This window comes from Clupea harengus, chromosome 5 (assembly GCF_900700415.2).
Source record: "Clupea harengus chromosome 5, Ch_v2.0.2, whole genome shotgun sequence".
NCBI lineage: Eukaryota > Metazoa > Chordata > Actinopteri > Clupeiformes > Clupeidae > Clupea > Clupea harengus.
In genome coordinates this window covers 26,046,723-26,073,426 of record NC_045156.1, presented here as the reverse complement: position 1 = coordinate 26,073,426, position 26,704 = coordinate 26,046,723, and the positions used below count along the sequence as shown (strand labels likewise).

General features: G+C 42.5%; 2 protein-coding genes across 2 annotated transcripts; both read left to right on the top strand.

Annotated features, from left to right (window-relative positions):
• Positions 1-30: 30 nt before the first annotated feature.
• Positions 31-8,622, top strand: zmynd10 (zinc finger, MYND-type containing 10). Its single transcript, XM_012822679.3, has 12 exons — positions 31-405; positions 640-748; positions 3,907-4,023; positions 4,162-4,215; positions 4,395-4,547; positions 4,747-4,835; positions 4,980-5,080; positions 5,420-5,592; positions 6,333-6,458; positions 6,855-6,976; positions 7,678-7,803; positions 7,940-8,622. The coding sequence occupies exons 1-12, from the start codon at positions 320-322 to the stop codon at positions 8,037-8,039; spliced, it is 1,356 nt and encodes a 451-aa protein (XP_012678133.2). The 5' UTR covers positions 31-319; the 3' UTR covers positions 8,040-8,622.
• Positions 8,623-9,358: 736 nt separating this feature from the next.
• Positions 9,359-26,537, top strand: LOC105895968 (ras association domain-containing protein 1). The gene is made up of 8 exons (XM_031568295.2): positions 9,359-9,722; positions 9,902-10,024; positions 10,642-11,076; positions 20,330-20,469; positions 24,435-24,539; positions 24,663-24,966; positions 25,148-25,263; positions 25,520-26,537. Exons 3-8 carry the CDS (start codon positions 10,722-10,724, stop codon positions 25,664-25,666), a joined length of 1,167 nt encoding a protein of 388 aa, XP_031424155.1. The 5' UTR covers positions 9,359-9,722; positions 9,902-10,024; positions 10,642-10,721; the 3' UTR covers positions 25,667-26,537.
• The last annotated feature ends 167 nt before the right edge of the window (positions 26,538-26,704 follow it).

Sequence of the window (26,704 nt, the reverse complement as noted above, 5' to 3'; positions counted from 1 at the left end):
ATTCAGCAAGACTACAGCTTCCACGTAGACGTGAGAGAATATATGAGGGTATGTGTTTTGAATAGGAATGGTGACTTCAGTGAGAACAAGCACACCTCTGAAAAGCTACAACGTATACACGATCAATGGTTCCGGAGCGCGCTCAAGCAGATGTTTACAAAGTCGCCACTTCTTGAATGTTTCTGCGCATGTCCTTGTGTACGGTTACTATGACAACAACAGTTGATGTAAAGTAGAGTTAAGCCACGTGCTGTTTGTCGAAGAGGATATCTTAATTTGCACAGAAAATTAGCCACAGAAATAAAATCTGATAATAACAATGGACCCCGTTCTTCTTCATGGAGAGGCTGAGGGTTACGTCAAAAGCCTGGAAAAACTGCCTTTGAAGGATGTCGGCTCTCCAAGGTTAGTGTACACTGACAGTGTGACGTTAAGGTTACTTTTTCTGTATTCGTCCACCTGAGCTGACGTTAACTAAAAGTTAATTTGAAAGTCTAAGTAGTGGGGCAAGGTGAGGCCCAGCGTCAGTGAGCCAAGATGAACCTGCCCGCAAGCTGACGTTATTCTTTTTGGACGTTAAACGTTGTCGTAGCACATCAGATTCAATTGGGATTGTTTTGTTTTTTATTTGATTGACAGGTGGTTTCGCCAGCACGAATATATTGAGAAACTAAATATGCAGGCTATTCTGAATGCCTCTGCCACTCAAGAGGAATTCGTCCAAGAGCTTTTTGTGTCATTCGGAAAGGTAAGGTTATCCTAGTGACGACTGACAGAACTGTTGGAATCACTCATCCGTATCCACAAGAAGGCTACCACGTGATCTTGGAGGCTTGTACAGGTCTTCCGATTAGTCCAAAGAGTCGTTAGGCTATAAAATGATGATAATAGTAGCCTAATGATAAACATGATTTGTATAGCACTTGTATACAGGGAATACAGCTCAAAATGCTTTACGTATCAGCAGAGAACAAAAAATGCAAAATATCAATGGGTAAACCACTCAATAATATACAAAGGGAAGGTCATATAAGTATAAATGATGAAATAATAAAATACAAAAATGCTAATTATAAGATACTAAAAAGGTATGCTTTAAGTTGTCCTTAAATATGTCTACTGAGCTCTCTAATATTTAGTACAGTGATGCAGTTTAGGTGCTTAAAGGATGAATGCTGCTTTGGGGGACTTCTTACTGACTTGCTGAAGAGGACCTAAGGCCTTGTGAAGGCCTTGTCAGAGGGAACTAAACCGTTAAGAGCTTTGTATACAAGTAGTTAGTTTCTCAGTTGACTTTCTTGGAAAACAAGTAAACAGAGCGAGCATTACAGCTATCCAGTCTACTTGAAATAAAAGCGTGAATTAGCTTCTCAGCATCCTGTTGAGTTCAAAACGGACATCATTTGGCAATATGGAAGAAAGCAATTTTGGTCACCTTGCTTATGTGGGATTTAAAACTTAAATCAGAGTTTGAAATTACACCCATATTTGTTACTTCCACTTTCTTCTGATGACCCAGATTTATTAGCCTTTTAGAAAGTGCATCTCTTTTGGCTTTATGGCCAACTAAGAGTATCTCTGTCTTATCTTCATTTAATAAAAAAAATGTATTGCTCATCCATTGATTAATTCTGGACACACAGGTAGTCAGGGAGTATAAAACATGTGTGTTGTTCAGCTCGATAGAAATGTAGGCTATAGTTGTGTGTATCATCGGCATAGTTACAAAAGTGAATATTGTGTTCCCTCGTGATATTACCCAGCAGTACCATAATGAAAAAAGAACCAAGGACCAAGACAGCTTCCTTGCGCAAGACCACAAGAATGTCATATTTCTTTGATAGGTGATTTCCAAGGCTAAAGACAGAGAGACCAACCCAGTTTTCTAGCCTACTCATTAAAATGCTGTGGTCAACTGGGTCTAATGCAGCATTCAACTCTAAGAGAATCAGAACAGAGACCATGTTTGCAGCAGCACTGAGTAAGATCATTACATATTTTACTTAGAGCAGTGTCTGTATTGTGATTAGATTTAAAACCTGACTGAAACTTATATAACTTATATGAATACTGTGATATGAATCATTTTAAAAGCTGTTTAACTGATTAAATACCACGTTTTCAAGTATCTTGCTCGTGAAGGGTAAATTCGATTTAGGCCTGAAATTACTTAGCACACTATAATCTAGATCTGGTTTTTCTTCAATAGCGGTACCACAACAGCAGTTTTAAATGCATTGGAGAATATTCCAGTTTCAAGAGATGTTTTAGTTATTTTTAAAAGATGTGGAGACACTGTTAAAAAACGTTCTGCCTTAGAAATGCTATTCAAGGGCAGATCATGTGAATTACTGGTGTTCCTGACACAACCAGCTCTTATGGTTATTTTTTGAAGAACTGCTAAATGTCAGAGGCTGGTCCGGGACTTAATAATCGGTCAATAATTGAGAACAGTATCCTAGAATTGCCGTAGTTCTCTGCAATGATGTTTGAAAAGTAGGTTTTTCTCAATAGTGTGGATAGCATTAATACAGGTGGAGATACGCTTCTTCAGTATGTTACGGGGGATCTCTAGTTGAGTTTTTGTCCATGCCCGTTCAGCAGTTCTACACAATCTCTTAAGCTCACAGATAGTGCTATTTATCCATGGTGATATTTTACCATGAGAACTTGGATCTTAACCATAGGTGGTTTTGGGGAGGGGCCAGTAGGGGGCAGTGCCCCTGTAACACTGACCTTGGACTCTCCGGTGGCCCACCTCCAAACAAAGAGTCAATAATAATAGAATTATCAATTTCTTGCAATGATATAACGCTGACGTAAAAGGCGGAACAAATATGGCTCAACATTCCAGTCGGATCCCTGAGAGCGGTACACCGCCATTGTCTGGCTGGAGCCATAGATATATTCCCTTATTTCTCTATCCTCCCTTCCTCCCTTCCTCCCTTCCTTCCTTCCTTCCTTTCTTACGTCCTACCCCTCCCTCTAATAATAATGTAAAGGAAACGAGGGAGGAATGCACTGAAGATGGAGGAATCAAGGATATGACAGACATGAGGAATGAGATGTGCTTGCTCACTCAAGCATTACTTTTAAGAGACATCAGCTTCTGATGACCCCAGTTTTGTTTTCCACAAACAAATTGTAATTCATCATTGAAATGAAATCATGAAACCCATGGACCTTTACTCCTTTATGGTTGCCAGTTAACAAGTAAAAAGTCAGGTGACACGTTTTTTTGTATCCATCAAAGACAGTGAAATGTTTCTTATCACGTCTGTGGTTCTTAAGAAGAACCCTTTGACAGCTTTTGATTGCATCAAATAAGAAGAATTCAGTTTTAAGCGTGTTTAAAGTTGCAATTGTAGCCTACACTATTTCAGACGGGCAGGTTTTTGGATATCACAGTATCTCTAAAAACTCTTATTTGTGAGTGATTTAAAAGCGCCATGTTGACATTCATGTCTAAGAGTCGGGAAACACAAGTATAATATCACATACTTTAATGATAAACAGAAAGATCTGTTGTGTTGAAGACCTTATGTGCCGTTTGATGAAGTCACCAATGATCATCACTAACCGTAGTCGCATTTGTGAGGCCTGGGAGGTGAGCCAGTGGGATATGGTGGAGAGACTGGGAAGCGACCAAAGCTTTTGGGATGCTGGCACCAGACAGTGGAACATGCAGTACCAGGGCGCCGCTCTATCTGTCTGAGACTCTCAAGTAGGGGGAAATCCTCGACAGCCAAGATGTCTAATCCTTTTTTAAGGCAATGTGGTATGGAAGGAGCTTTGTAGAGGAGACTATTATCCAGAAACGAACCACAAACGGTCTTAAACAGGATATGCGGGTGTAATGCAGGTCACCCTATCATCTCCAAGTGTATTAATTGTGGTTGTCTCCAGATCCCCACGCTGGTGCATGAGATGATTCTCATTGAGGTTTGGAAGCAGAACGTTTTCCCCATCCTCTGTCAGCTACAGGACTTCACGCCCAAAGGCACATTTCCTTTGTACATGGTGGTAAGTTGACACCACCGTCTTTTCAGACCACAGGGTTTTTTGGGGGGGGGGGGGGGGGTTTATATTAAAGGAAGCGATGTATGGTGTCATGTTGACAATGGTTGTTATTGATTACAAAACTGATGTACCTGCATTTAGATCCATCATGAAGCCACAGTCATAAACCTTCTGGAGACGATCATGTTCCACCAGGTGAGAGCACATTGATTTGGGGTTGTTGTCGGTGACACATCCTTTCCTTAGATCTGATCAGTGTTAGTGTTTCATCTGGGAGGCTGTTTTGTGTATTTAAGGTGGAATGTATACTTATGTGTGTTGTAAAGTGTACTGTATGTCACCGTGCCAACGCGTGTCCTCTGTGCTGTTGACAGGACTGTTGTGAATCGGCAGAGGAAGCCATTCTGGACCTGGTGGATTACTGCCACCGCAAACTCACTCTTCTCGCAGGGAAATCTGCTCGCGGAGGAACCCCCACTGGAGACCGCATCACCCATACTCCTGATGCAAACCAGTCCTCTCTACAGGTTACTTCGCAATTAAGCATTTTACTAATATTCATGTCATTTTAGATTCAATACGCACCAAATGATTGACATAAATATCACTTATGTTATGTGGGTAATTAGGTCCACTGTTACAGCCATGTAACATCCATGCACTGTTTCTAACTGTCCTAACTGTCCTAACCCATCCCCGCACTGTTTTTAACATTTCTTCTGGCAGGAGTTGCAGAATCAGAGTGCCAGCCTCGAATTTGACATCTCCCTTAAGGCGCTGTCTGTGTTACGCTACATCACTGGACATGTGGAGAGGTAGGGGCTGTAATGATTTCATGTGTATGGCAGATTTGGTATTGTACAGATGTTATACACTACTGTTGCTGACTATATGGAGATCTGACTGCATGTTTCCCCACTGTGGCATTGTTACTGAGCAAAGTTGTCATCCTCTTGCAGCTTGAGTGTGAGCGTGCTCAGTAGACTCCTGCGTACCCACAACATGCCCTGTGTGCTGGTGCAGCTGGTGCAGTATTGCCCCTGGAGCCGCTACACTGCAGGTACATCGCGCCTGGATGACGTCATTATTTGTTGACAAATGCAACAGTTACTAACCTGGTTAGGTTGTAACATGAAGGGCAACGTCCCTCTGTACTTTTCTGGAATCTTACACAAGGTTACACAAGGTTAATATCCAGGTTCTGAAAGCAGTAGCAGCATTGTTCCTATGCATGTCTTTGCTGATCTACAGTGTTGACGGACAGATATCAGTCAATCACCTCCTGTCATCAATTGTCGGATTTTTGTACAGAAAGAAATCAAATGGTGAAATGGAATGAGACAGCACTTGCCATCACAGAGACACACTGCAGCTGTGGTCACTCTGTCTCTCCCGACAGGGAAAGTGGAGAAGTACACGGATGGGAAGTGGCAGGTGGTGGCCCCTCACGACCAGGTGAAGATGACCCAGCAGGACGGGCAGCTGTGGATCGCCATGCTCAACCTCCTGCTCAAGCCCGAGTGCCAGGGCAAATACGACTACAACAACTTCAACAAGAGCCAGCTCCACAAGGTAAGCTGTTTGACGCCTCAGACAACAGTGGACTTCTGACTTAGATTGGCCAATTAAAGGTCACTATGTAAATACCTTTTAGGTATAGCTACGTTCCCTTTCATGTGTCCGTTCCATAGACATTTCCATCTTATGGTTCACACTTCATTTTATCATTGATGGCTACTGATCATTTCATTGGCAATCCATCCATGTGGATTGGTCAAAGCCAGGATGTAAGCAGGTTGTTGTCATGCATATTCAAAAAAGATGAAGTTATTTTAGCTCGTGTCTAAACAACTAAAGGGGAAGTGAATGGAACACAGTTGGCCAGATTCCAAAGAGGGTTCATTGTGTCCTTTTTTGCCTCATCCCCCACCCACCCACCCACCTATCTACAAGCACACACACTTAGAAACACATACCAAATAAAGGAAGTGAGTGTGTGCCAGATCATTGTTCACTTCTCAGCCCCCATCGCTCTGATGAGACCGCAGTTCTGCTCGTGAGGTCATGAGCTCCTCCCCTCTCTTTTTTTCTCAATGTCTCTTCTCCCTTCCCCCCTTCTGTTATGAAGTATTTTTACTCTTTTGTCCCAAAGCAAATACTGCCTGCACATGCACTACGTTTTCTCTTCTACTTCTTCTTTTACACATACCACAGCTTGAAACAATCTCGTTGAGGTTGAATAAATGCAACCATGTAGGCCCTATGCATGTTTTTTTGTTTTATTATGTGTACATGTGTGTGTGTGTCCACAGCTGCAAGGCTTCCTGACAGAAGTGCTGATTGACCAGTTACCTGTCCTGGGGGAACTCCAGCGCTTTCTCAGCCAGCTGGCGCTCACTGACCCGGCACCCCCAAAGAAAGACCTTATTCTGGAGCAGGTACAAGGGTGTCTCCCCGCACTTCTTCTAAACTTGTGACGAGATTGTTTTGCTACATGAAAGCACACAGATTTGTTTCCTATTAAAACACATATGCCTCGCACTTATAAGGTCAGTGGAGTGACAAAGAGTCACAGATACATGGCCATGTATGTGGTCATGCATGTGTCCACTTGGTTGGGAAAAGACTGTAATTAAATGTACTCCCAAATGACCTTGTACGTCACTGTGAATAAAAAGCATAATTGGAATAACTACATACCAGTCTATAGATGCTATACCATACAGACACTTGGACACACACACAGACACACACACACACACACACCCATCCAGACTAGTATTGATATGAGGTCATGTAGCGAGTGATGAGTAACAAAAGCTCTGTGCTGACAGATCCCAGAGATGTGGAGCAACATTATGGATGCAAATTCAGGGAAGTGGAAAGCCATCGCCAAGCATCAGGTTAAGACAGCCTTTAACCCCTCGGAGAGTGACCTGCGAGAACAGGCCCAAAGGTCAGACACCCCACACACAGAATACATAAACATTACAATGCCATCCTGTCTTTAATTCAGCTGTTAATATGACGCTACATTTCCATTCAGTATTGCACTCCTTCAGCTGAGCTCAGTACTGTACGGAAACACAAAAAAGCCATAGCACGTGGGTGGGAGAGGTCAGGTATGAGTTCGTATCTCCTGTGGCTTGGCAGAGTGTGGGATTATTATACAGTAAACTTTTCCAGTCTTCAGCTTCCTCTCCACTTGTCTTTTTTGATGTGCATACACAAAGCCTGAGTGAAACTGAAACTGTTATTACACTCTTTCATATACAGAGATTACTAGTGTTCCCGCATCTGTTTGTTTTATCAGAAGGTGCTAGGAATTACATGTTTTTTTTCTCTGTACCTCTCTATACATTCTAAAATATACCTCAGGAATGTATTGATTACTGGCTCTATTACCAAGCTTTAGTACCTCATTCAATGAAATGTGTCCACCCGAAGTATTTCAGTCATAAAATCAAAGTTTGAACAGGGCATTTTTGCTTAGAGGCTTTTGATGAAATGATCCTGTCAATTTCTGTAAACATGTTGTAAATTCAACATCTCTCGAGTTAAAAAATAATAAATGAAATAATCATCAAATTGTCTCGTTACATTATGCTTTGCATACACAGTTTTCCGATGTCATATAACCGTTTTTTTCTAATTCAGGTTGTCCCAGACTTATAACTTGGATCTTCTGGAGAGTCTGATTCCAGAGAAGCCCAAGTGTGGCTCGTGTGGTGCTGAGGCAACCAAGCGCTGCTCCCGCTGTCAGGGTGAATGGTACTGCAACAGGTAAGACTCCACTCTCCCCACTGGCACAAAACAAAGCAGACAGAGGTTTTTTTTATTCAAGATATTGTGTAATTACAATATAATTAAAGTCCTTGTAGACTGAAAACCTTCTGATCTCTCCTCTGCATGTCTGCAGAGAGTGTCAGGTGAAGAACTGGCCTAAACACAAGCCTGCGTGCGAGTTGATGGCTGAAGCCACAGAGAAACTGCAGAAAGAGCTCAACATCAGTGCCTGAGATGGGCCATTGCCCTGAGGAGAAGACAATGAGAGGGGAAGGCCACTCCATCACAGACAAGGCCAAGGAGGTGTGGAACCATCTAACTGTGAATCTTATGAACTCTTACCACCTCATGCACCTGGAGGCAACTGCTTGAGTATAGAGAAGAAGATTTACATTTGTCCAATAAAGACATTTCTATTCTGTAGACTGCAAGTTTGCATTTCAAACGAAATGTCATCCATGCAAACTGTGCATGTCTTTGTTTCCCCCCGGACCCATCACTGCTAAGCTTTATCAGCAGGTTTTGAGGCTCTTACTCCCTGAGCCTTGATGAGGGAGAGCCTTGATGACAGGCCAATATGTCTGTCAGTTCTTGTCAAACGCCTTGGACCTCAGAGGAGGTGGGAGCTGTTGGGGACTTGATACTTCTCTTAGGAGCTGTAAACAGAGATGATGTGGATTCAGTGGTTAATGAAACTCTCAGGACAGCTGATGAAAGATTTCCTCTGTTAATTACAGATATTGTATTGTATTTGTGTTTTGTCTGTTGTGTTGCACCATAGTACATTAAACAAACCATCATAAAAAAAAAAAAAAATTAAAAACGTTTTCTCTATGCATATCTGTGTATGAATTTCCGAGTAGGATAGCATCTGTTGATCTGTTCCAATCAATCCAACTCATCTCAAAAACAAGGAAGTTGTAACAAGACATGGACCAGGTCTAAATGGTTTTGATGAATTCCTCATCTCAATTACTTTTTGTGTTTATGGATGACAGGTATACTGCTGGCTAAAAGAGAAGTTGCAGGGTGTAGTCACGTTTTGAGTGTGACATTATCACTCTAGTGGTAGAGAGGGTCAGCTTCCAGCTCCAGAGACTTTATGACAAAATATCAAGATATTGAATGCTTTTTTGAATGTAAGAAAACTAGGCTAAAGCAAATGCAGTCTAAATGTGATCCAATTACTCTCAACTGTGAGTCATTGACATGTGACAACACAATTTGACCTTTGATTTACAACCCAGATAATTTCCACTTTCAGTTGTAAACAAAGCAGAAGCTGGAAAACAAAATTCTTGATATTTTTTTTCTGATGTGTAATGGAACAACACCTTATGAGTTTCAATAAAAACACGTGAATCTTTGATATTCTTCCACGTGACAATTTTCTTAAAATATGTCTTCAGGATACATTTTGGGGCAGGGCATCGGACTTCAATTGCTCAGATCCTTTTACGCTTTGGAAAGTTGGCCACATGACAGAAGTTCGCATGTAATGTCCGATTAGTGATCGGAGGAGGGGTCTCGAAGACCGAGCGAATTCAGAAGAGGAGAGGAGGGCTATAGGACAGCACGGGGTCGACCTACCGGAAGCCACCTAACGCCTTGAGGCATTCGGGACAGTTATGCCGATCATGTTAACCTGACAGCTGCAGGATGTTTTAATATGAAAAGGGGCATTTGCTTGTGGGCTCCAGAAAAGTGTAACTGCGACGATCAGCGGTTTCGGGGGTTACGTGAGTTAAAGAAACTTTTTTGAAGAATGCTCAGCGGAGGAGAAATATTTGCACCAGTTCAGCGGACCGCTTTTTAACCTTCTAGAGGAGCAAGAACAAGTTTGTCATCACATGGACATCAGACCGAGTTGGCTATCCGAAGGACACTTCAATGTAGACTATTTGTGGACGTTTTCGGTAGGTGTTTGATTATCTGATGATGACACAAATAAGTATCAGTTCTCTCTCCGTGTTGTGGATTTTAGCTTACTTACCTTGAAAAAAACTGCCTTTTAAATTATTTCTGCTTTGATTTCTTGTTTCCCATCTAATGCAAAATGCTGATTTGCATAATACTTCCTACGATTAAAATACAGAATAGTTAAAACTACTTCCACCGCACTAGCTGGCTGTGATCAACAGGATGAGCATGAAGAACCCGACCTCTCCACACCGCTCCTCCGATTGATTGTAGCCTACCCTCACCAACAACACCCAAGGTAGTTTCTTGTTCTATGAATTTATTTCTGTCTCTCATTGCCAACACTGACTCAGTATTGTGCTTCATCCAGATTTCCAAACAGTTGTGCTTAGGCTACATAAAAAGTGAGCGGTGGGTCTCCAGGGTCATTGACACGCCAGTCATGCCGCCAAGAAATGCACTTACAGGGCTGTTGAACACATGTCAAGAGCTGCACATTAAAGAGTGTATTGTGTTGTGTAGTTCTCCTTTGTGGCTTGCCCTGTTCAGCAGTTCCACAACCAATGAGCCAGAGTACCTTAAACTATGTTCTGGTAACAACAGTATGCATTTGGATGTGCACTCAGCAATGTTCACGGTCCACTTGGAACATCCTGTTCTCAATATTCAGAGTGCCTCAATTAGCATGGTTTCAATTTCAATGTATGATTTTGTGGAGCTAATCATATAACAGGAGCAATGCGACATCATTCTAACGTTATGCAAATACAGTTTGTCTTGTAATTATACAGAGATTCAGTCATACAAATATTGAATTATTTATTCAAAGAATTAACATAATATGAGTTCAGATTGCCCACTGACTGTGTTGAGAATGTTGTGGTCTTCCTGAGATTTGGGTGTTCTTTCTCCCAGGGCATGAATGTGGATACTTGATGTCTGTGTAACCACAAGGTCCTTAGTGCATGAGGAATCAGCACAGCTCGTGAAGCACCATGTCAGCAGGAGAGCTGATCGAGCTGCAGGACCTGAGGGCAGGGGACCGCATCGAGCTGACCCTGCCTTCCGCGTCCCGCACCGCGCGCCTGGAGCGGGTCAACGCCATGCGTCTGACCCCCGGGAGGGTTCCGGAGCTGCTGAGTCGCGTGCGGATCATCCGGCTGCTGGGGGGGATCGCTGCAGACACCCAGCCGGGGGAGGAGGTCGGGATCGGGGTGGCCGATCCAAAGTTAGTGGAAGAGGGGGGAGAGGGCCATGACTTCCAGCCCTGCAGCCACACGCAGCCCACCTGGTGCGACCTGTGTGGAGACTTCATCTGGGGCCTGTACAAGCAGAGTCTGCGCTGCGTCAGTGAGTATTCTACTGGAACACTACGAGTGTGGCTTTGCGTGTTTATATGTACATCAGGGACAGAGAGACAGAAGTTTTCCTCCACAAGAATCCGTTTCTTATGTTAAGAAGTGCATACAAATGGATCTCTGCCAAGTCGCTGTTCTCCTCCACTTTACTTTGTGGCAGGCATGGTAACTGTGGTGTTGACGATGATGGTTCAGATTTACACATTCATCAGGAAATTGCATTAATACATCTTAACAGTTTACTGCACAGGGATGTACTCAAAAGAACACAAGGGTGTCATGCTTTGCCTTTATCAGTGTGCTTTTACTTGTTACTGCACCCACATCTGTTTTAGAAAGTCTGAAGAGACATTTAGTCATTTATTTAGCAGACGCTTTTGTCCCAAAGCGACATACAAGGGAGAGAATATTCAAGCTACGAGCAATAGAACCTGGTGTAACAATAAATACTACTTTACATAAGAAATATAACAAAATGAAATAAAAAAGAAAAAGAAGTGCAGAAATGTAACTGCTGTAATAGCAAGTTACGCACAAGTCGAAGTGCCAGTTAGGACGGGAAGTGCACTCTGAAGAGTTGGGTCTTCAAGTGACCTCTGTGGTGAGATGTTTGAGTAAGAGGTTTGAGCAATTTTATCACAGGAAAGAGCTAACCCTCAATCTAAATAGGATATCCAGCACATAGTCGTGTCAGAATGCAGAGACAGGCGCACACAAAAACAGCCCTGGAACGTTTTTTTTGGTTGATGTATACATCAGGCCTCCTCTTGTACTGGACCCCTGCATGCCAGTGCGTCCCAGCAGGACTCAATGGGTTTGTTGTGCGCTGGCCAGCATTCATGGGGAAGGCCCATTCATCCCCTCTGAATGGTTTTTAATGAGAACTGTATGGGCACCGCCAGGGCATAGCTGCAGGCTGGCAGGGGCTCTGCGGGGGACTCTCAGGGTTCCCTTTGGCTGAGCAATGAAAAGATGGGAAAGCAAGCCTGCCAGGATGGCCACTGTGGGATCCTGTACCACACCTCTAGCTAGGCTAGCTATGTATACTATTAGCATTTGCACTGAGACACCTTTCAATACTGTTTGACTAATGCACTGCATTTATGTAGTGCCTTTCAACTCTGAAAGTTTCTTGCCTTCTGCTCACCAACAGTCAGGGTTGTGGAGTAACCAGTGGCGGATGGTGGTTGAAACACCCCTAAAGCATACCACCACACCCCACCCACCCCCCATCAGAACATTTTGAAAAAATAAGCCCTTAAATGGTGGCTTGTGGTGAAGTTTAAGAAACAAATTGACAAATTGAGACTTAAAGGTTATTCGACTAATCTTCAAGAGATTCGACATATACGGCATACAACAAGCATTATAGGATCATGCTTCTACTGGTAAATGGCTGTAGAAAATACTGGGGTAAAGGTGTTGACAGTGGTTATGTCCTTGTCTGGGGTTTGAGGAATGTAAACAGTAGACTATTCCATTTACCTGCCTCAGCAGTACTTATACAAACCAAAGATTAAGACATTAATTAAATATATTACTATTGTTACTATTCCTACAAAGCCGATATTTATGCTATGTGAAACATTGTTCTGGATAGCTGTTGAGGCACAAGTAGGCCTAGGCTACATCGAGCCAAGGGTTGCAGGAGTTGGGCTTATTCCTGCATCAGTGCCACCCAGGAGGTCGCAAGGGAGCAATTTGACAGAAAAGTGTTTCAACCTGCCATCACTCTTAAGCTCAATAAGCTGTTCCTGCATGTCTGAAGATAGATCTTTTGCTGTGCAGACAAATAGGTGCTGAACACAATGTGTAAAACACTGTCCACATGCCACTGTGGACGTGCCGATGTGTCAGTTAACGAAAAGCTGAAGTGCAACGTTTTTTTAGGGAACTGGCAGGCATCCCTAGCCTGACGATGTCATACTCATAATTCTAGTCAGAATATGAGTCTGATATCGCTCCATTGGGCTGTGATTATGGGGCGTGTTTCAACCGAACCAGGAGAAAAAATGCCTCTTCGCTCAATTGGTTACCTACAACCAATCAGAACAACGTAGTATGTGACCAGGGCCAGCTGATAAATTAAACTTTTACCGGATCCCGTAGGAAGGAAGGCAAAAACATCTTTTCGATTGACAAATGCCTTAATCGCGTTTCTCTGTTCCTCTTTCAAAATGAATGCACTGTCAATGTCTAAATGGACTCGAATCTATACATTTCAACTCTCCAGCGGCAGCCATGTTTGTTGAAAAAGAATTAAACTCGTGTGTTGGTGACGTGCTTGATTACGTTACTGTTGATCATCTGTCCATCATCGTATAAAGCCCGCCTTGACAATTTGATTGGTCCGGCAATGTCTGTCCGCAGATAATTTCTCCCCAATGGAGTAATGCCAGACCGAACTTCCCGACTTCAAATGTTGTGGGCGGGGCTAAGTTCGGTCTGGTATCCAGGCTAAGGCATCCCCGTTTCCCGATAACGATTCATTTTAGCAGTTATGAGCGTTCGTTAAGTTTTGAAACGGAAGCAGGATGAGAATAGCCTTTTAAACGGCTGTTGTTAACACTTGAAAGGCTGTACAACTGATACAAAAAATACAAAACTATCGATACGCAAGTTTCTGAACTGGCTCATGTAAGCTAGCCTACTGGTGGACATATGCTATAGTTTGTTGTTAAGATTTCAAAGGATAATTTTCAGTTTTCATTGGACAGGCTAACGAAAAAAGGGGTTGGTGATTTGTTGGCGTAAGTGCATTTTTCGAGTGAGAGGCCTGTGATCACAAGCCCCACTTGTGAGGTCGCTGCGCCTATAGGCATCAGTTACGTTGGGGATGTGTCCCCACCACTTTTGGCGATGACCGATTTCGCTACGATGAAAATAAAGCACATCAAACAACGTGCTTAATCATCGTGGATAGATGATCATTGATACACAAAAATGAAAGTTGTGTGAAGGCTAACTTTAGTCTAAGTGTTACAATCACGTAACACAGAACTGGCCTTTCCAGCCAATGGGTGCGAATAATCGACTGTAGTCTGTAAAGTTCAGTTTGTTTGGCGGGAAAGGAAATCAATGATCCACCAATTAAAAGAATAAATCAACAGTTTTGTAAGCTTATTATATCTGTTAGAGCGTGTGTGTTTTCTGCAAACATAAAACAAGCTACCGCATACGCAGGATGTAACCATAATAATAATGCAAGCGCAAATAGCAACTGAACTGTGGGCATTTGATAAAGGTAGACACAAAACAGACTTAATGTCCAACACATGTGAAATACATGTATTAACACACTGCATTAACATCACAATACATTTCCCAGTAGATTGCATTAATGTAGTGTGGCAAAATGAGGCAGGCAACAGACAGGGTGTGGTCAGTCAGGCCCAGTTGTTGGGCTCTTTATTTCCGTAATAGTGCTTTCAGACACACACAGACACCAGCTCACACATGGATCCCGAGGTGCAGTCGTGCTCTTAGAGGGAGGGATGAATCTTTGTCGTCTGGTCCATCGCCCACTCGGAACTGGTAGCCCAGCAACCCATCAGCAACAAACACACATCAGTTCTCTCTCCCTCTACCTTGCCAAGGTGCCTCTTTTCTAGCCAGCAGTGACGAGCCCTGACGCCAAACAGGTGGATCAGCTGATGGGAGTCAGGTGTGGGTCCTTTCTGAGACGACTCCTCTTGACCTGCCGCCAGGTCATGTGATGTTGTCATGGTCCTGGCTGGGCGTGAGCTGTCCTATCCCTAGGTGCTGAAATTGCCTTTTCCTGCCAGGACCAGGCATGGCACTGAGGATATCACAGTAGATATACAACTGATTGATGGATTCTTAAAAAGGCTAACAGCCTGTTTTTGATTTCACATTCAAAGTGGCCGTGCTGTAGGCCTATAACTCTGAGACAACAACTCTGACGTTTCAAAAGTAGTGCAAGTTGCGAGGCTCTCTCACATGGTTGCATGCAAAAGGCTTTTAATAGTTTTAAAACAACTGAAGAAACATTCTGCCTGTGCAGTATAGGGCTACTCACAGGAATTGTGAGATATATTTTGTAAAGGGAACCCAGATTTCCATGTCAATGGAAAGATCATCCATCTCCAGGCTTCTGTACATTTTGCAACAGGAAAACATTGGGGAACTCGAGATTTCATTGTTTGTTTACAGGTCGAAGAACATAGTGCTGTGTTTTTCTCCCTCTGCAGGCAGCCATGAGTACGTGTGTGTTTTAGAGGGGACTATCGATTAAAATCTTTCATTTAAAATACTAGAAACTGTGGCTAACATGTATGTTGAACACGTCGTTCAAAGTCATTATACTAGTTAACACTGCTGACTCCAGAATGTATTTTTTGCTAGCCTGGGGCTTGGCCGTAGCACTCTTTGATGACCCCCAGTCAGATGCCATCACCTTTGTTCCAGTGCATTATGTTAGACGTTCATCTAAAATACATGCTTTTCTATAGCCTGGATGCCAGACGAACTTAGCCCCGCCCACAAAATTTTAGGTTGGGGAGTTCGGTCTGGCATTGCTCTGTTGGGGAGAAATTATGCCCGATCAAAAACTTGACCAGACCAATCAAATTGTCAGGGCGGGCTTTATACGATGATGGACAGATGATCAACCGTAACGTAATCAACCACGTCACCAAAGCGTTTGGGTTGAATTGATTTTCAACAAACATGGCTGCTGCTGGAGAGCTGAAATGTGGAGATTCGAGTCTGTTTTAGAAGACATTGACAGCACATTCATTTTGAAAGAGGAACAGAGAAACGCGATCAAGGCATTTGTCGATCGAAAAGATGTTTTTGCCGTCCTTCCTACGGGATCCGGTAAAAGTTTAATGTATCAGCTGGCCCCGATGGTCTACGTTATGGTCATACTACGTCGCTCTGATTGGTTCTAGGTATATCCAATTGAGCGAAGGGGCATTTTTTTCCCAGTTCGGTTGAAACGCCCCATAATCACAGCCCAATGGAGCAGTATCAGACTCATATTCTGACTAGAATTATGAGTATGACATCGTCAGACTAGCTTTTCTATATATGTCAGAAACTTTGTCTTCGAGGTGGGCTTTTAAAGTAACATTATGCAACAATTTCACCTTAAAATAACAGCTTCAAAATCATTTTGATGGAACACTGACTAAAGTCTGTGCCTCTGCCACAGTACGCCAGGTGCGCTTGGTATTGCACTATGTAACTTTGTGTCACAGGGTGCAAGACCTAATGGGGCTTTAAAATGCTTGAACAAAGCATTTTAGTTTTTCGAAGTTTTGTTTGGTTTGGCCAAGTCCAAATACAAGAAAGTGTCGCTGCACTTCAAAAAAGTTGGATTTGGTGTGATGACACTAGCAACTAAGTTACATTACTTATTCCATTTCTAACAGGATAACTAGTAATCTGTAACATATGACATTTCAAAAGTAACCTTCCCAACCCTGCTTACAGTTGAGGCCTTCATGACCAGCCCCTATTTCCAGCAGTTGGAAACAGTTTGGTACTCAGTGTCTTGTTCAAAGATACTCCAAACAGTCTTCGGGGATCAAATCCAATTCCTGGTCTGCTGCTATACTGTCATTGCCTCCCCAAACTTTAAACTAAATGACCTGAGATTATGCTAATGATAATTATGCTTCTATTTCCAACAGCTATTAGAGCACCAGATAACTCTCCAAAAATGTGTTACACACTGATGAACCCATGGAGAAAAGTTAAACATTTGAGTATCTTTATCAAATGTGTTTTATATAGATAGGTTAAAATTGATTCTTAAGTCTGAATCTTTGCTAGCATATGTTTTCTAATTCTATGTGGGCTAGCTTGCCAGCTTGATAGTTTTCCAGATAACAGTGTTATTTAACCATAGCATTTATCGAGTTTATGCCACTTGTCACAATGAGAGAATATGTTTATTTTGTTAATTCAATGTCAGTGGGAAGTTTATCATTTATTATCACTGCTATATTTTGTATTCAAACTTTCCAAATGTTTTACTTCTTAACCAGATCTGTATCGTAAGTGTCTTGATATACAAAAAGGCGAGCTGGTGTGGTTTGGCTCTGATCAGGAGAGCCGGTGCGGTTTGCCCCTGCTCAGGAGAGGCGGCACGGTTTGGCCCTGCTCAGGAGAGGGTCCAAAATGAGCGTGGCACGGCACAGTTTGGGCGCCATTCATCTTGTAACAGAAATGCAAATTGGCTCGGCACAGCCCGGCTCGACGCGGCCAAACGTTCCAGTGGAAAACCCCAACAGTGAGCTGTGAGTCAGGCGTTGGCCATCCTCTCCTACAGCTGCTGCTCTCACTGTTTGGATCTCACAGTAGCCTTTATGATGAGAGAGAACATTCTCCCATATGAACCTCAACTCTGAGACTCATGAATCATTAGCCATTATTTCCAGCCTGTCCCACGTAAACGCACCTTTTTTTAATTTTATTTATGTAAATCAGCCAAAGTCCTCCCTAGGATGTTGACTTTTCACTTGTGAGGGATTTGCTGTGAATGATTAAATTACCCTGTCAGCAATCCACTGATACAAATTAGACAAAAGTCTACAAAAGTGTTGAAGTAAAATGGAGTAAAGTATGTTGGTCGGTGTTTTGTTGAACAGTAATGTAATTTGGCCCAACCTTGAGCCACAACTGCAGATTTCCAATGCATGTTCATAGTTCAGCTATGTGACTAAAAACAGTCACCTTCATTCAAACATGCCAGTCTTTTCATGTATGTCCATCATGGACACTGAAAGAAACATCAGCTTTGTTCATGAACACTAATATTTTGGCTTGAAGACACTCACGTGAGTAGTATGATATAACAGGGAGTTTTTTTTATTAATACTTAAAATGTGTCCAACTCACCTGCAACAAAATAGCAGTTGTGAGTGAATTCCTTCTGTAGATATTTGGTTATTAATTAGTCATGTTTGTTTCCACTTTAAGACCGTGGAAATGCAGTTTACAAATTTCTAACCGCAGTATCAAAGGTGCCACGCGGTCTATGTGTTAGCATTACCAGTAGCACGTCAGTGTCAATGCGAATCACCTACTTCCTATGAGCAAAACAGGAACAATGTGCTGAAGAAAGTGGTCAGAGGAGTCGCGTGTATTTTCAGACATACAGAGGTGGGGAGGAAAGGCAGGCTGCTGAGGTGGTTTGTGCTGCACCACATTTCCCTGCAAGCTCAACATGCTGTCAGTCAGGTTACAATCTCTTCTTCTAACTCCTCCATCATCAACCACACACTATACACCCCCCCCTCTTTCTCTCTCTCTCAAAAGTCAAATCTCTCTCACACACTCATTCTCTCTCCTTGTCTCTCACTCTCTCTCACACACACACACACACACACCAACATTTCATTTCCTTAGTTCTTTTACATAAGATCTCATATTTCACTGGAGGAGGTTTTTGGAGTGGTTGTCTTTCCTGCATATGGCTTTATTTAGGCCCTTTGTAGGGGGCTCTTTGCTTAGTTGGTGAAAATATGAAACAGCCACACATTACATAACGTGACTCGTCAATTACTCTCAACATTCCTGTTTGGTCTTAGTACTGCAGGTCGAGCAGTATACGAAGTGTGTGTGTATGTTGTGAAGCAAAAAGAGCCGAGTTTAAAAAAAGTGTGTGTACGCCTTGGAGGAACAGATGGTGCTAGACATTGTATATTGTGGTACCTGAGGTTGCTTTATTCTTCAAAATATACACTTAAAATACATACTGTCATCATATACTCCCATTCATTACTTACGTATACTAATTGGTAAGGACATTTTGATTTTCACTTCATGTGGTATTTAAGAATAAATAACCTTCAGCATTAAATTAAGGTCAATCTCTCACTGATGCCATTTCAGCATGCTTGCTATGGCCCTGTTGCTCCACAAGAGGTCAATATTGTGCAATGAAGTCTTCAGACATCACAAAATGTGTTGTGTGTATAAATGCTCGTTGGAATGAAGCCTCTTTAAATCTCATTTTTCTACTTAATTATAGAAGTAGCAGTTTGTATGTGATATCAACTTAAGTTATTAACAAATGAGCTTGATTAGTTGCACTGAACACACTCAGCAAGAAGTGATCTACCTGTTGTACACAATTGTCTTTATCTGTAGGTTTGGTGGCATCTCTGTGTGAATTATTGTGAATGGTTGAGCTTTGACTGATTCTCTTGTTGTGAAGAAGGCAAAATAACAATGATACGCATAGTACATCATGGACACCAGTGCTGCAGAATCAGTAATGTAATTGACAGATTTTTCATACATTATTTTAATATGAATGTGTGTTTTTATCCAAGTTTTGCCAACAGTGGCCTGGTCATGGTTTTGGAAACAGTATAGCCATGTCTCCATTATTGTGGTGACGTAACAATAAGACATAACTGAAAAAAAATTGAGACAAGAACACCTAGAAGACCTGGGGATATTCAATGAGTCTTCTATACATTTCATTCAATCATCTCAATTCACCTAATTTGAAAAGAACACATTTTCAATGATTTTGAAAAGACCTGACAAGAAAGAAACCACACCTTCTTCTGACACACCATTACACCACACCTTCTGACACACCTCAGGTTGGTTACTAGACACCAGAAATTGGAAGCTGAGCCGTTACGACCTTAATGGTTATGATGCAGAATGTGGCATTTCCCTCACCATATTAGAAGTGTGATTCAAAGGATATCAGCCCCTAATCTAACCAGTTCCTCCAGGATCTTGCAAGGGTTTGCTGAGATTGTTTTTGAGATTGCTGTGCGATCATGGTATACATTTGTGGATTGTCTTCTGTGGGTTACAAATAGTGATAGACCGATATGGGTTTTTCAATGGCCGATGCCGATGCAGATATTTAGAGAACAGGGCGGCCGATGGCCAATATATTATGGCGATATCATGTTGGTTTAAAAAAAAAAAATGACACACAAAATTGCTGAACACTGTTTTTTTTTTGTTTTTTTTACATAATCGGCCGATGCCGATTAACTAAAAATGCCAAATATCGACCCAATTAATCGGCCGACCTATTAATTGGTCGACAACTAGTTACAAATAATAAAGTCCAATAAAAACGTGCTGGCTAACTCAAACACGCACACACACTCGCTTCCTCTCATTCATGATAACAATCATTCCTTTCATAGATTCAAGTATTCACCTGAATACATACTTTAGCAGTGAGGTGTCACTGTAGATGAACAACTGATAGAACTGATGCGATTTTTCCCTCGTCTCAGATTGCAGATTCACATGTCACTACAGATGCCGCGCCCTCATCAAATTGGATTGCAGTTTGGATCAGGGCTCTGTGGCTGACCAAGCATTCATCACAGAGGAGGAGGAGGAGGAGGACACCATAGAATCAGACACAAATGTGGTGAGAGGACATTTCATGTTGAAAAGGGTTTCTTTTTTGATGTAGCACATAGTAACCTATGTGTCCACATGTGTATACACACACACAGTTCACATGCAAACATATGTACATTAAAACATTTTTAAATGAAAGTAGCTAACGGCACATTGACCTGTCCAGTCTTATATTTGTACACTGTAAGCACAATAATTACGGATTAAATAAACTCAAATTCCTCTTTTATTACTAAGAGCCATAGTCGAGATAATATTATGAAAGCTAAATGAATAATGGCCTGAAATTATTCTATAATAAAACAATGTGTGCTTGCCATTCAAATACCATAGGGTCGTTAGCTATAATCTCAACCCGTGCAGCTGAGGCTTTTCTTTCTAATTGTTTATTATAAGTTGCCAGCCCGTTGCAATCCCCCATCCAAAAATATGTTTGTTTGAATCCCATGTGTTGCAACAGTTTGGGTTAGCAGGTAAAATGGTGGGTGCAGAGAGCGTCAGGACTGTCGAGTTGGAAGTTCCTCTCGTCAGCCAATCATAACAGGTCCCGGCCGGGTTTGTGTATTTTCCAATCCCAACGGCCGGGTGGGGCGAACATCCTGTGTTCAAAAAAAAAAGAAAAAAAATCGCCGACTACACCAACGTGGGTCAAGCTTTTTAGTAACATTACGCACGGAGATTCAGCAGAGAAATCAGAAGTTAGCTCAGAGAATTTGTATACATCTTAAGGAGATATCGACATTTTTCTGATACATTTAGAACATTTTTGCGAATATAGTATCTCAGTCGTGTATCGAGCAGTTGCATAGAAAAAGTTTGGTCCCCAAACGAAATAGAAAGTTGTTCGATAGTGTTGGGCATTTTAGTCGAATTAAGGTGTTGTCCCTTTCGTTTCTTCTTAAAAAATGAGTAAGACAAACGTGGCAGAGCAGACCCCATCGTTCGAAAAAACATGGGGTAGCTCCACAAGTAGTGGTTACTGTAGTGAGGAGGATTCGGACACGGAATTCGAGCAGTACTACACTGCACGCACATCCTTCATACGTAAACCCAAGAAAGAGCAGGTGAGTCTATTCATGAGTGAAACATTTTATCAACATACCCAGCACTTTAATGTGTAAAAAGGTACTTTGTACCTTGACTTTTGAAAACTATTTAGGCAATTTCCTTATAGCTTTAGCGCTTGTGACATGTTTTCATGTTCCGCGTCAGTATGTTTCTTTAGCCATTGGCATCATTGATACAATTATAAACACACTGCGTGGGCACAATATAGTAACATTCGTACTTCAGGCTGTAACATGTTCGCTAACGTTAGTTGTTCGAACAATGCTGAATGAGAACATCCTGTTGCCGCCACTCCTCGTGGTTAGGGTGGAGTGCCGTCTTGATTTTGACCCCAGCTGTTTGTAATGTTTGTATTAAAGTTGAGCACCACAGAAGCACCTTAATAGTGGCCTGATATTGCCCAGTTCTTCGGATATGCTACAGCATAGTTAAATTATGATTTGGACAGTAACCTGTAGCTTTATTTGCACCACTGTATACTTTGTTTACATATTTGAAGTCCCACCTTCAACTGAGTAGGATTTCATTTTTACAGGAAAGGAAAATTGGTGGATCTATTATATTCTCAGCACTTCTGTGAAGTTGTACAGTTACCATTTCATGTTTGTAACTAAGGCTTGAAGACGACAATGTTTTGGAAATCATTTGTTTCTAAATGACACAGGCCTGTAGTTATAGTGTGGGAGAGGCTCTGACTCACAGGAAATGTTTTATTTCTTTTTAGAGTTTGTCAGCGATGAAACACTCATGAAACATTATCTGTATCATCGTGAAAGTCTACTGACTTGGAATATGGCGATAAATAAGATTAGACTATGAGATTCCCTCACAGGTTGGGTATCAGTGGACGTCCCTTTCAATCAAACCATTCTACACAACAAGATGAGAAACCAGTATAATCTGGCAACATGAGTTTTATCTAGCCAGACGTCCATCTTGAACAGCTAAGATTTAAGATAATGGCCAGTGACTTTCTGACCTGATTTCCTGGTAGTGAATCACTGGGCAGTCATTTCCACAGACAACTCACTGATTGTCTGATGCACTTTTCACTGTCAGGCTAAATTGATTTGACTTAATAGAGTGTGTGTGTGTGTGTGCGCACACACACACACACACTCACATGTGATCATTACTCTCCTCTCTGTCACTACCCTCACATGCACCATCTTCACTGGTCATCGATTTAACTCTGTTAACGGTCACTTGCCTGCTATTAGGCTTATTGGTTATTGATTTAATACCAATTGCCAGACTTTATGATCCTCAGTGATGGCTGTAGCAATAACACAAGTCATCAGTTAACTGTTCCGCCCAGACATGTTGACCTAGGTAAATGCTGCATGTGCCCATTTTGAATGAAGGAATGAATGTCATTGAAAAGATAAGCTTATGTGTCATTTACAGTGTGTTCATCATTCTTATGTATTTAGGTCGAAAGCTACAGTCACTTCCTAAGTGACTGAAGGAGTTAGCACTTCATTGTGTATATAATAGGCAAAGTAATGTGTTCAGGATGTTGTAGGCTATGTGATGCTATCCTTGTCCATGAATAATGTAAAATAACACACTACTTTTGCTGCATTTTGAAGTAACCTGTAAACCGTCGTATGATGACAAATCCCCATAATGTTGGGAACAACACATAATTGACTGATGATTGAAACGGATAGTAAAATGCCTGAGAGATGACGGGGCACAAGGAGGAAGAGTATACTCTGACTCCCACGCCCCAGAGCGCAGCTGAACAAGGGCGCTGTTCTCCTGAAGGGAAGTGGGAGGAGGGAAACGTAACTATTTTTAGCAAATGATCACAAGCCTAAAGAATGTTGGAGCCAAAGCCTGACGGACAGCTGCAGCAGCCCAGTAGTCACGTCCTATCCTTTGGGGGGAGGTTGAAACGAGGGCTCTGATTGGATAGCATTGACGTCATGGTCATCAGGCCAGCCATGCGGACAGGAAGTTAGAGGGCTGATGCAACAGGAGGTTAACAGCAGCAGAGTCCCATGGCCCGTGATTTCCATGTGTACACGCTACACAAAGTGGTTTCGGGTTACAAAAGTACTGCATCTGCCTAAATAAACCGGCACCGAGAACAGTACCACGCAACCGCAGCCCTGAGGCTGGAGAGGGACGGACAAAAACAGTTGAACCGGTTGTCTGTGGACAGTTGTTCAGTCAGCTGCCAGGAGGGGGGGCAAAGGTGGGGAGGGGTGTAGAGAATGGAACAGCAGTTTCCCACGGGTCTTCTGTCAAGCCACACGTGATTAGCGTTGATGTGAACGTGCTGTATACCTCTCTCCCACTGCTGCGTCAGGCATTAGGGTGTATTCGTTTTAAACTGTGCTGGTGCCATGCATCATGACGTGCGGTAAAATGATCTTGGTACATTTCCAACTTGAGCAGACCTGTTTGACAAACAGCCCTGAGAAAGTTAGATTAAATTAGGTGAGTCAGCAGAACCAGGAGGTCACAGCTGTGTAAGCCTCTCTTGTTGTGTGATGACCTGAATCCCCATGGTAACAGACAATGTGGGTTGGGTGTTAAAAACTTTTTAACATTATGTATTCAGGGGGGAAGACAATGCCACACTTTTCCCCCTCATTTACTGACATCTAGTGGTGAAGTACTGCACATGCAAGTTTCAACTGAGTTTACACCTCTGAAAATATAATTGTATTTCCTTACCCTGAAGACAACCTTTTTTTTTTACCAAGCTCTGAAGGCTTTAATGGGAGCCAATGTGGATGTGATGACCAGTGTCCACCTCTTAAACCCCTCCTTGTTAAGAGATTTTAGGGCTCACCCTTAAATCTGACACAAAATATCCATCTTCATTTGTCGTTGTCATTATAGATGGTTTTCTATCCCAAGAGTAATTTCTTTATCTCTTTTCTTTATAAGGATGAACAGATCGAATTGGGAAAGCAGGAGCTGACAGCTGCAGACATCCAGAAGAAGGTGAAGGAGTACAATGCCCAGATCAACAGCAACCTCTTCATGTCATCGGTAGGAGAATAGTTATACACACACATACTAAACAATGAACACTATTATTTTCTCTAATCCCCCCCGAAACGTTCATAAAAGCACTCCTATTTAAATGTAATGTGTCCTCTTTCTCTTCCACAGAACAAAGATGGCTCGTACACAGGTTTCATCAAGGTCCATCTGAAGCTGGTGCGCCCTGTGTCCGTGCCTCCACCCAGAAAGGCTCCGTCCGCTCAGGACTCCCCTGGCCGCAGTAAAACAGCAGCTGGGAGCGCCCTGAAGCGGCGCACCTCCTTCTACTTGCCCAAGGACACAGCCAAGCACCTGCACATCAGCTCACGCACCAGCTCCCGCGAGGTCATCCAGGCCCTGCTCAAGAAATTCACCGTGCTGGACAACCCGGCCAAGTTTGCCCTGTTTGAGCGCAGTGAGCGTCACGACCAAGGTGAGTCCTGGACACCACATAGCTCGTGGATAGACGTCACATCACTGACAGTACTATATTTTCAAAAGCCCACTTTAAAAATGGAACATTTGAACTGAGCATTGTTAAGATTATATTTATGGTGTTGGGGTTAGATTATCAGATTATAATGCTTCTGTCCTTGTCTCTTTCTTCCTCTTAGTGTACCTGCGTAAGCTTCCCGATGACGAGCGTCCGCTCCACCTGCGTTTGTGTGCCGGACCCAATGAGAATGTCCTCAGCCTGGTGCTGAGGGAGAACGAGACAGGAGAGGTTAATGTGAGTACATCAGCTGACTTCTCTGTGCTTATACATACATACATACATACATTAGACTTGAACCAGCCCTTCTATATGATACACATGTTTTCTCACATGGAAAAGGAGTTTAAGTATGCACTCTTTATGCTATACACTGAGGATTTGAAATTGATTGCATTTTTTTGTATATGGTCTTTGACTATATTACACAAACACCTGATAAGATGTGCATGAATATCCTCAGTCCTTATTAACACCTCCAATCTTTCCCTAGTGGCACGCCTTCTCTCAGCCTGAGCTCCAAAACTTCGTCCGCATGCTGAAACGTGAGGAAGAGGAGCACGTGAAGCAGATCATTCTGCGCTACACCCGAGCTCGTGAACGCTTACAGGAAGCCCTCCCTGGCTCTAAGCCTGGCTGAGGGGCACCTCCATGCCCTTCCCAGTTCAGCGTGGGATTACCTGCAATGTTGACCTGCGGCCACTAGGTGGCTCCTGAGTCACCGCTGCATCCAAAGACGACGACGTGGATAGGCCTTCACTCCCCCCCTCCTCTCTGTCAGCAGAGAGGATTGACAAATTCAAGGGAATGACTGTGTGAGTGAACAAGAGAGAGAAAGAGCAATAGCAGTTGTGCCTTGGACATGTGAGAGTGAGTTATGTCTGGAGGAGCGTATGAATGAGCGAATGATTAACAGCAGATGGGAGAGGAAAAGAGTCGTGTCTGAGAACTGAGCCTGTGTGAGCGCGTGCAGTGAGCATGTGAGAAACCAGCAGCATGAGTGACTGCTGAGGATCTGAACTGATTGGTGGTGGAGTCCATCCATCCCCATCAGCTTCGAAAAAATGTGTCTGTTCCTCATTGAGTGGTGTGCTCATGAGTGAATGGCTTGTTTGTCAATATTTTTGTCTGTTTGTCTGTTTTACATGTTGGGTACATGTGTGACCTTCTGAATGATTGGGATTTGGTGTTGAAAATGTTAATACATGTGGGGCGAGTCCTGTAAGGACTTTCCTCAATACATCCAAATACACACAGAACATTAGGCAGCCCTTTACACAGGTTAGAACATGTGTTTACACACACACACACACACACACACACCCACACACAAACACACAATGACACACTTACAAAGACATTGGAATTGCACATTATCAAACACATTCCACAGCTACCCATTTGTCTAATTACTACAGATAAAATTGAGAAGTTGCTATGAAATGTGTTACTCCACCATTTGTTTTGTCAGCTATGGAAGACAAACTGTTAAATAAAAGATATTTACTGCAGCAAACGTCTGTGTCTCTGTATTGTAGGGTTATGGGAAATACATGTGTCTTAACAATGACTTTGTTTTAAAACGAATTTGTTTTATTGTGCCAAGGCTACCAGAATTGTATCTCTTTTGATGGTTACTGTTATTGAAGTAAGCAATGAAACCATACGCTTGAGAACA

Bases quoted from the DNA above. Each gene is read 5' to 3' on its own strand.
- LOC105895968 (XM_031568295.2), top strand. From the start codon at position 10,722: ATGTCAGCAGGAGAGCTGATCGAGCTGCAGGACCTGAGGGCAGGGGAC. The intron at 24,540-24,662 runs GTAGGAGAATAG...TCTCTTCCACAG, and splicing joins GCAACCTCTTCATGTCATCG to AACAAAGATGGCTCGTACAC. The intron at 25,264-25,519 runs GTGAGTACATCA...ATCTTTCCCTAG, and splicing joins ACGAGACAGGAGAGGTTAAT to TGGCACGCCTTCTCTCAGCC.
- zmynd10 (XM_012822679.3), top strand. From the start codon at position 320: ATGGACCCCGTTCTTCTTCATGGAGAGGCTGAGGGTTACGTCAAAAGC. The intron at 4,024-4,161 runs GTAAGTTGACAC...ACCTGCATTTAG, and splicing joins CATTTCCTTTGTACATGGTG to ATCCATCATGAAGCCACAGT. The intron at 6,459-6,854 runs GTACAAGGGTGT...CTGTGCTGACAG, and splicing joins AAGACCTTATTCTGGAGCAG to ATCCCAGAGATGTGGAGCAA.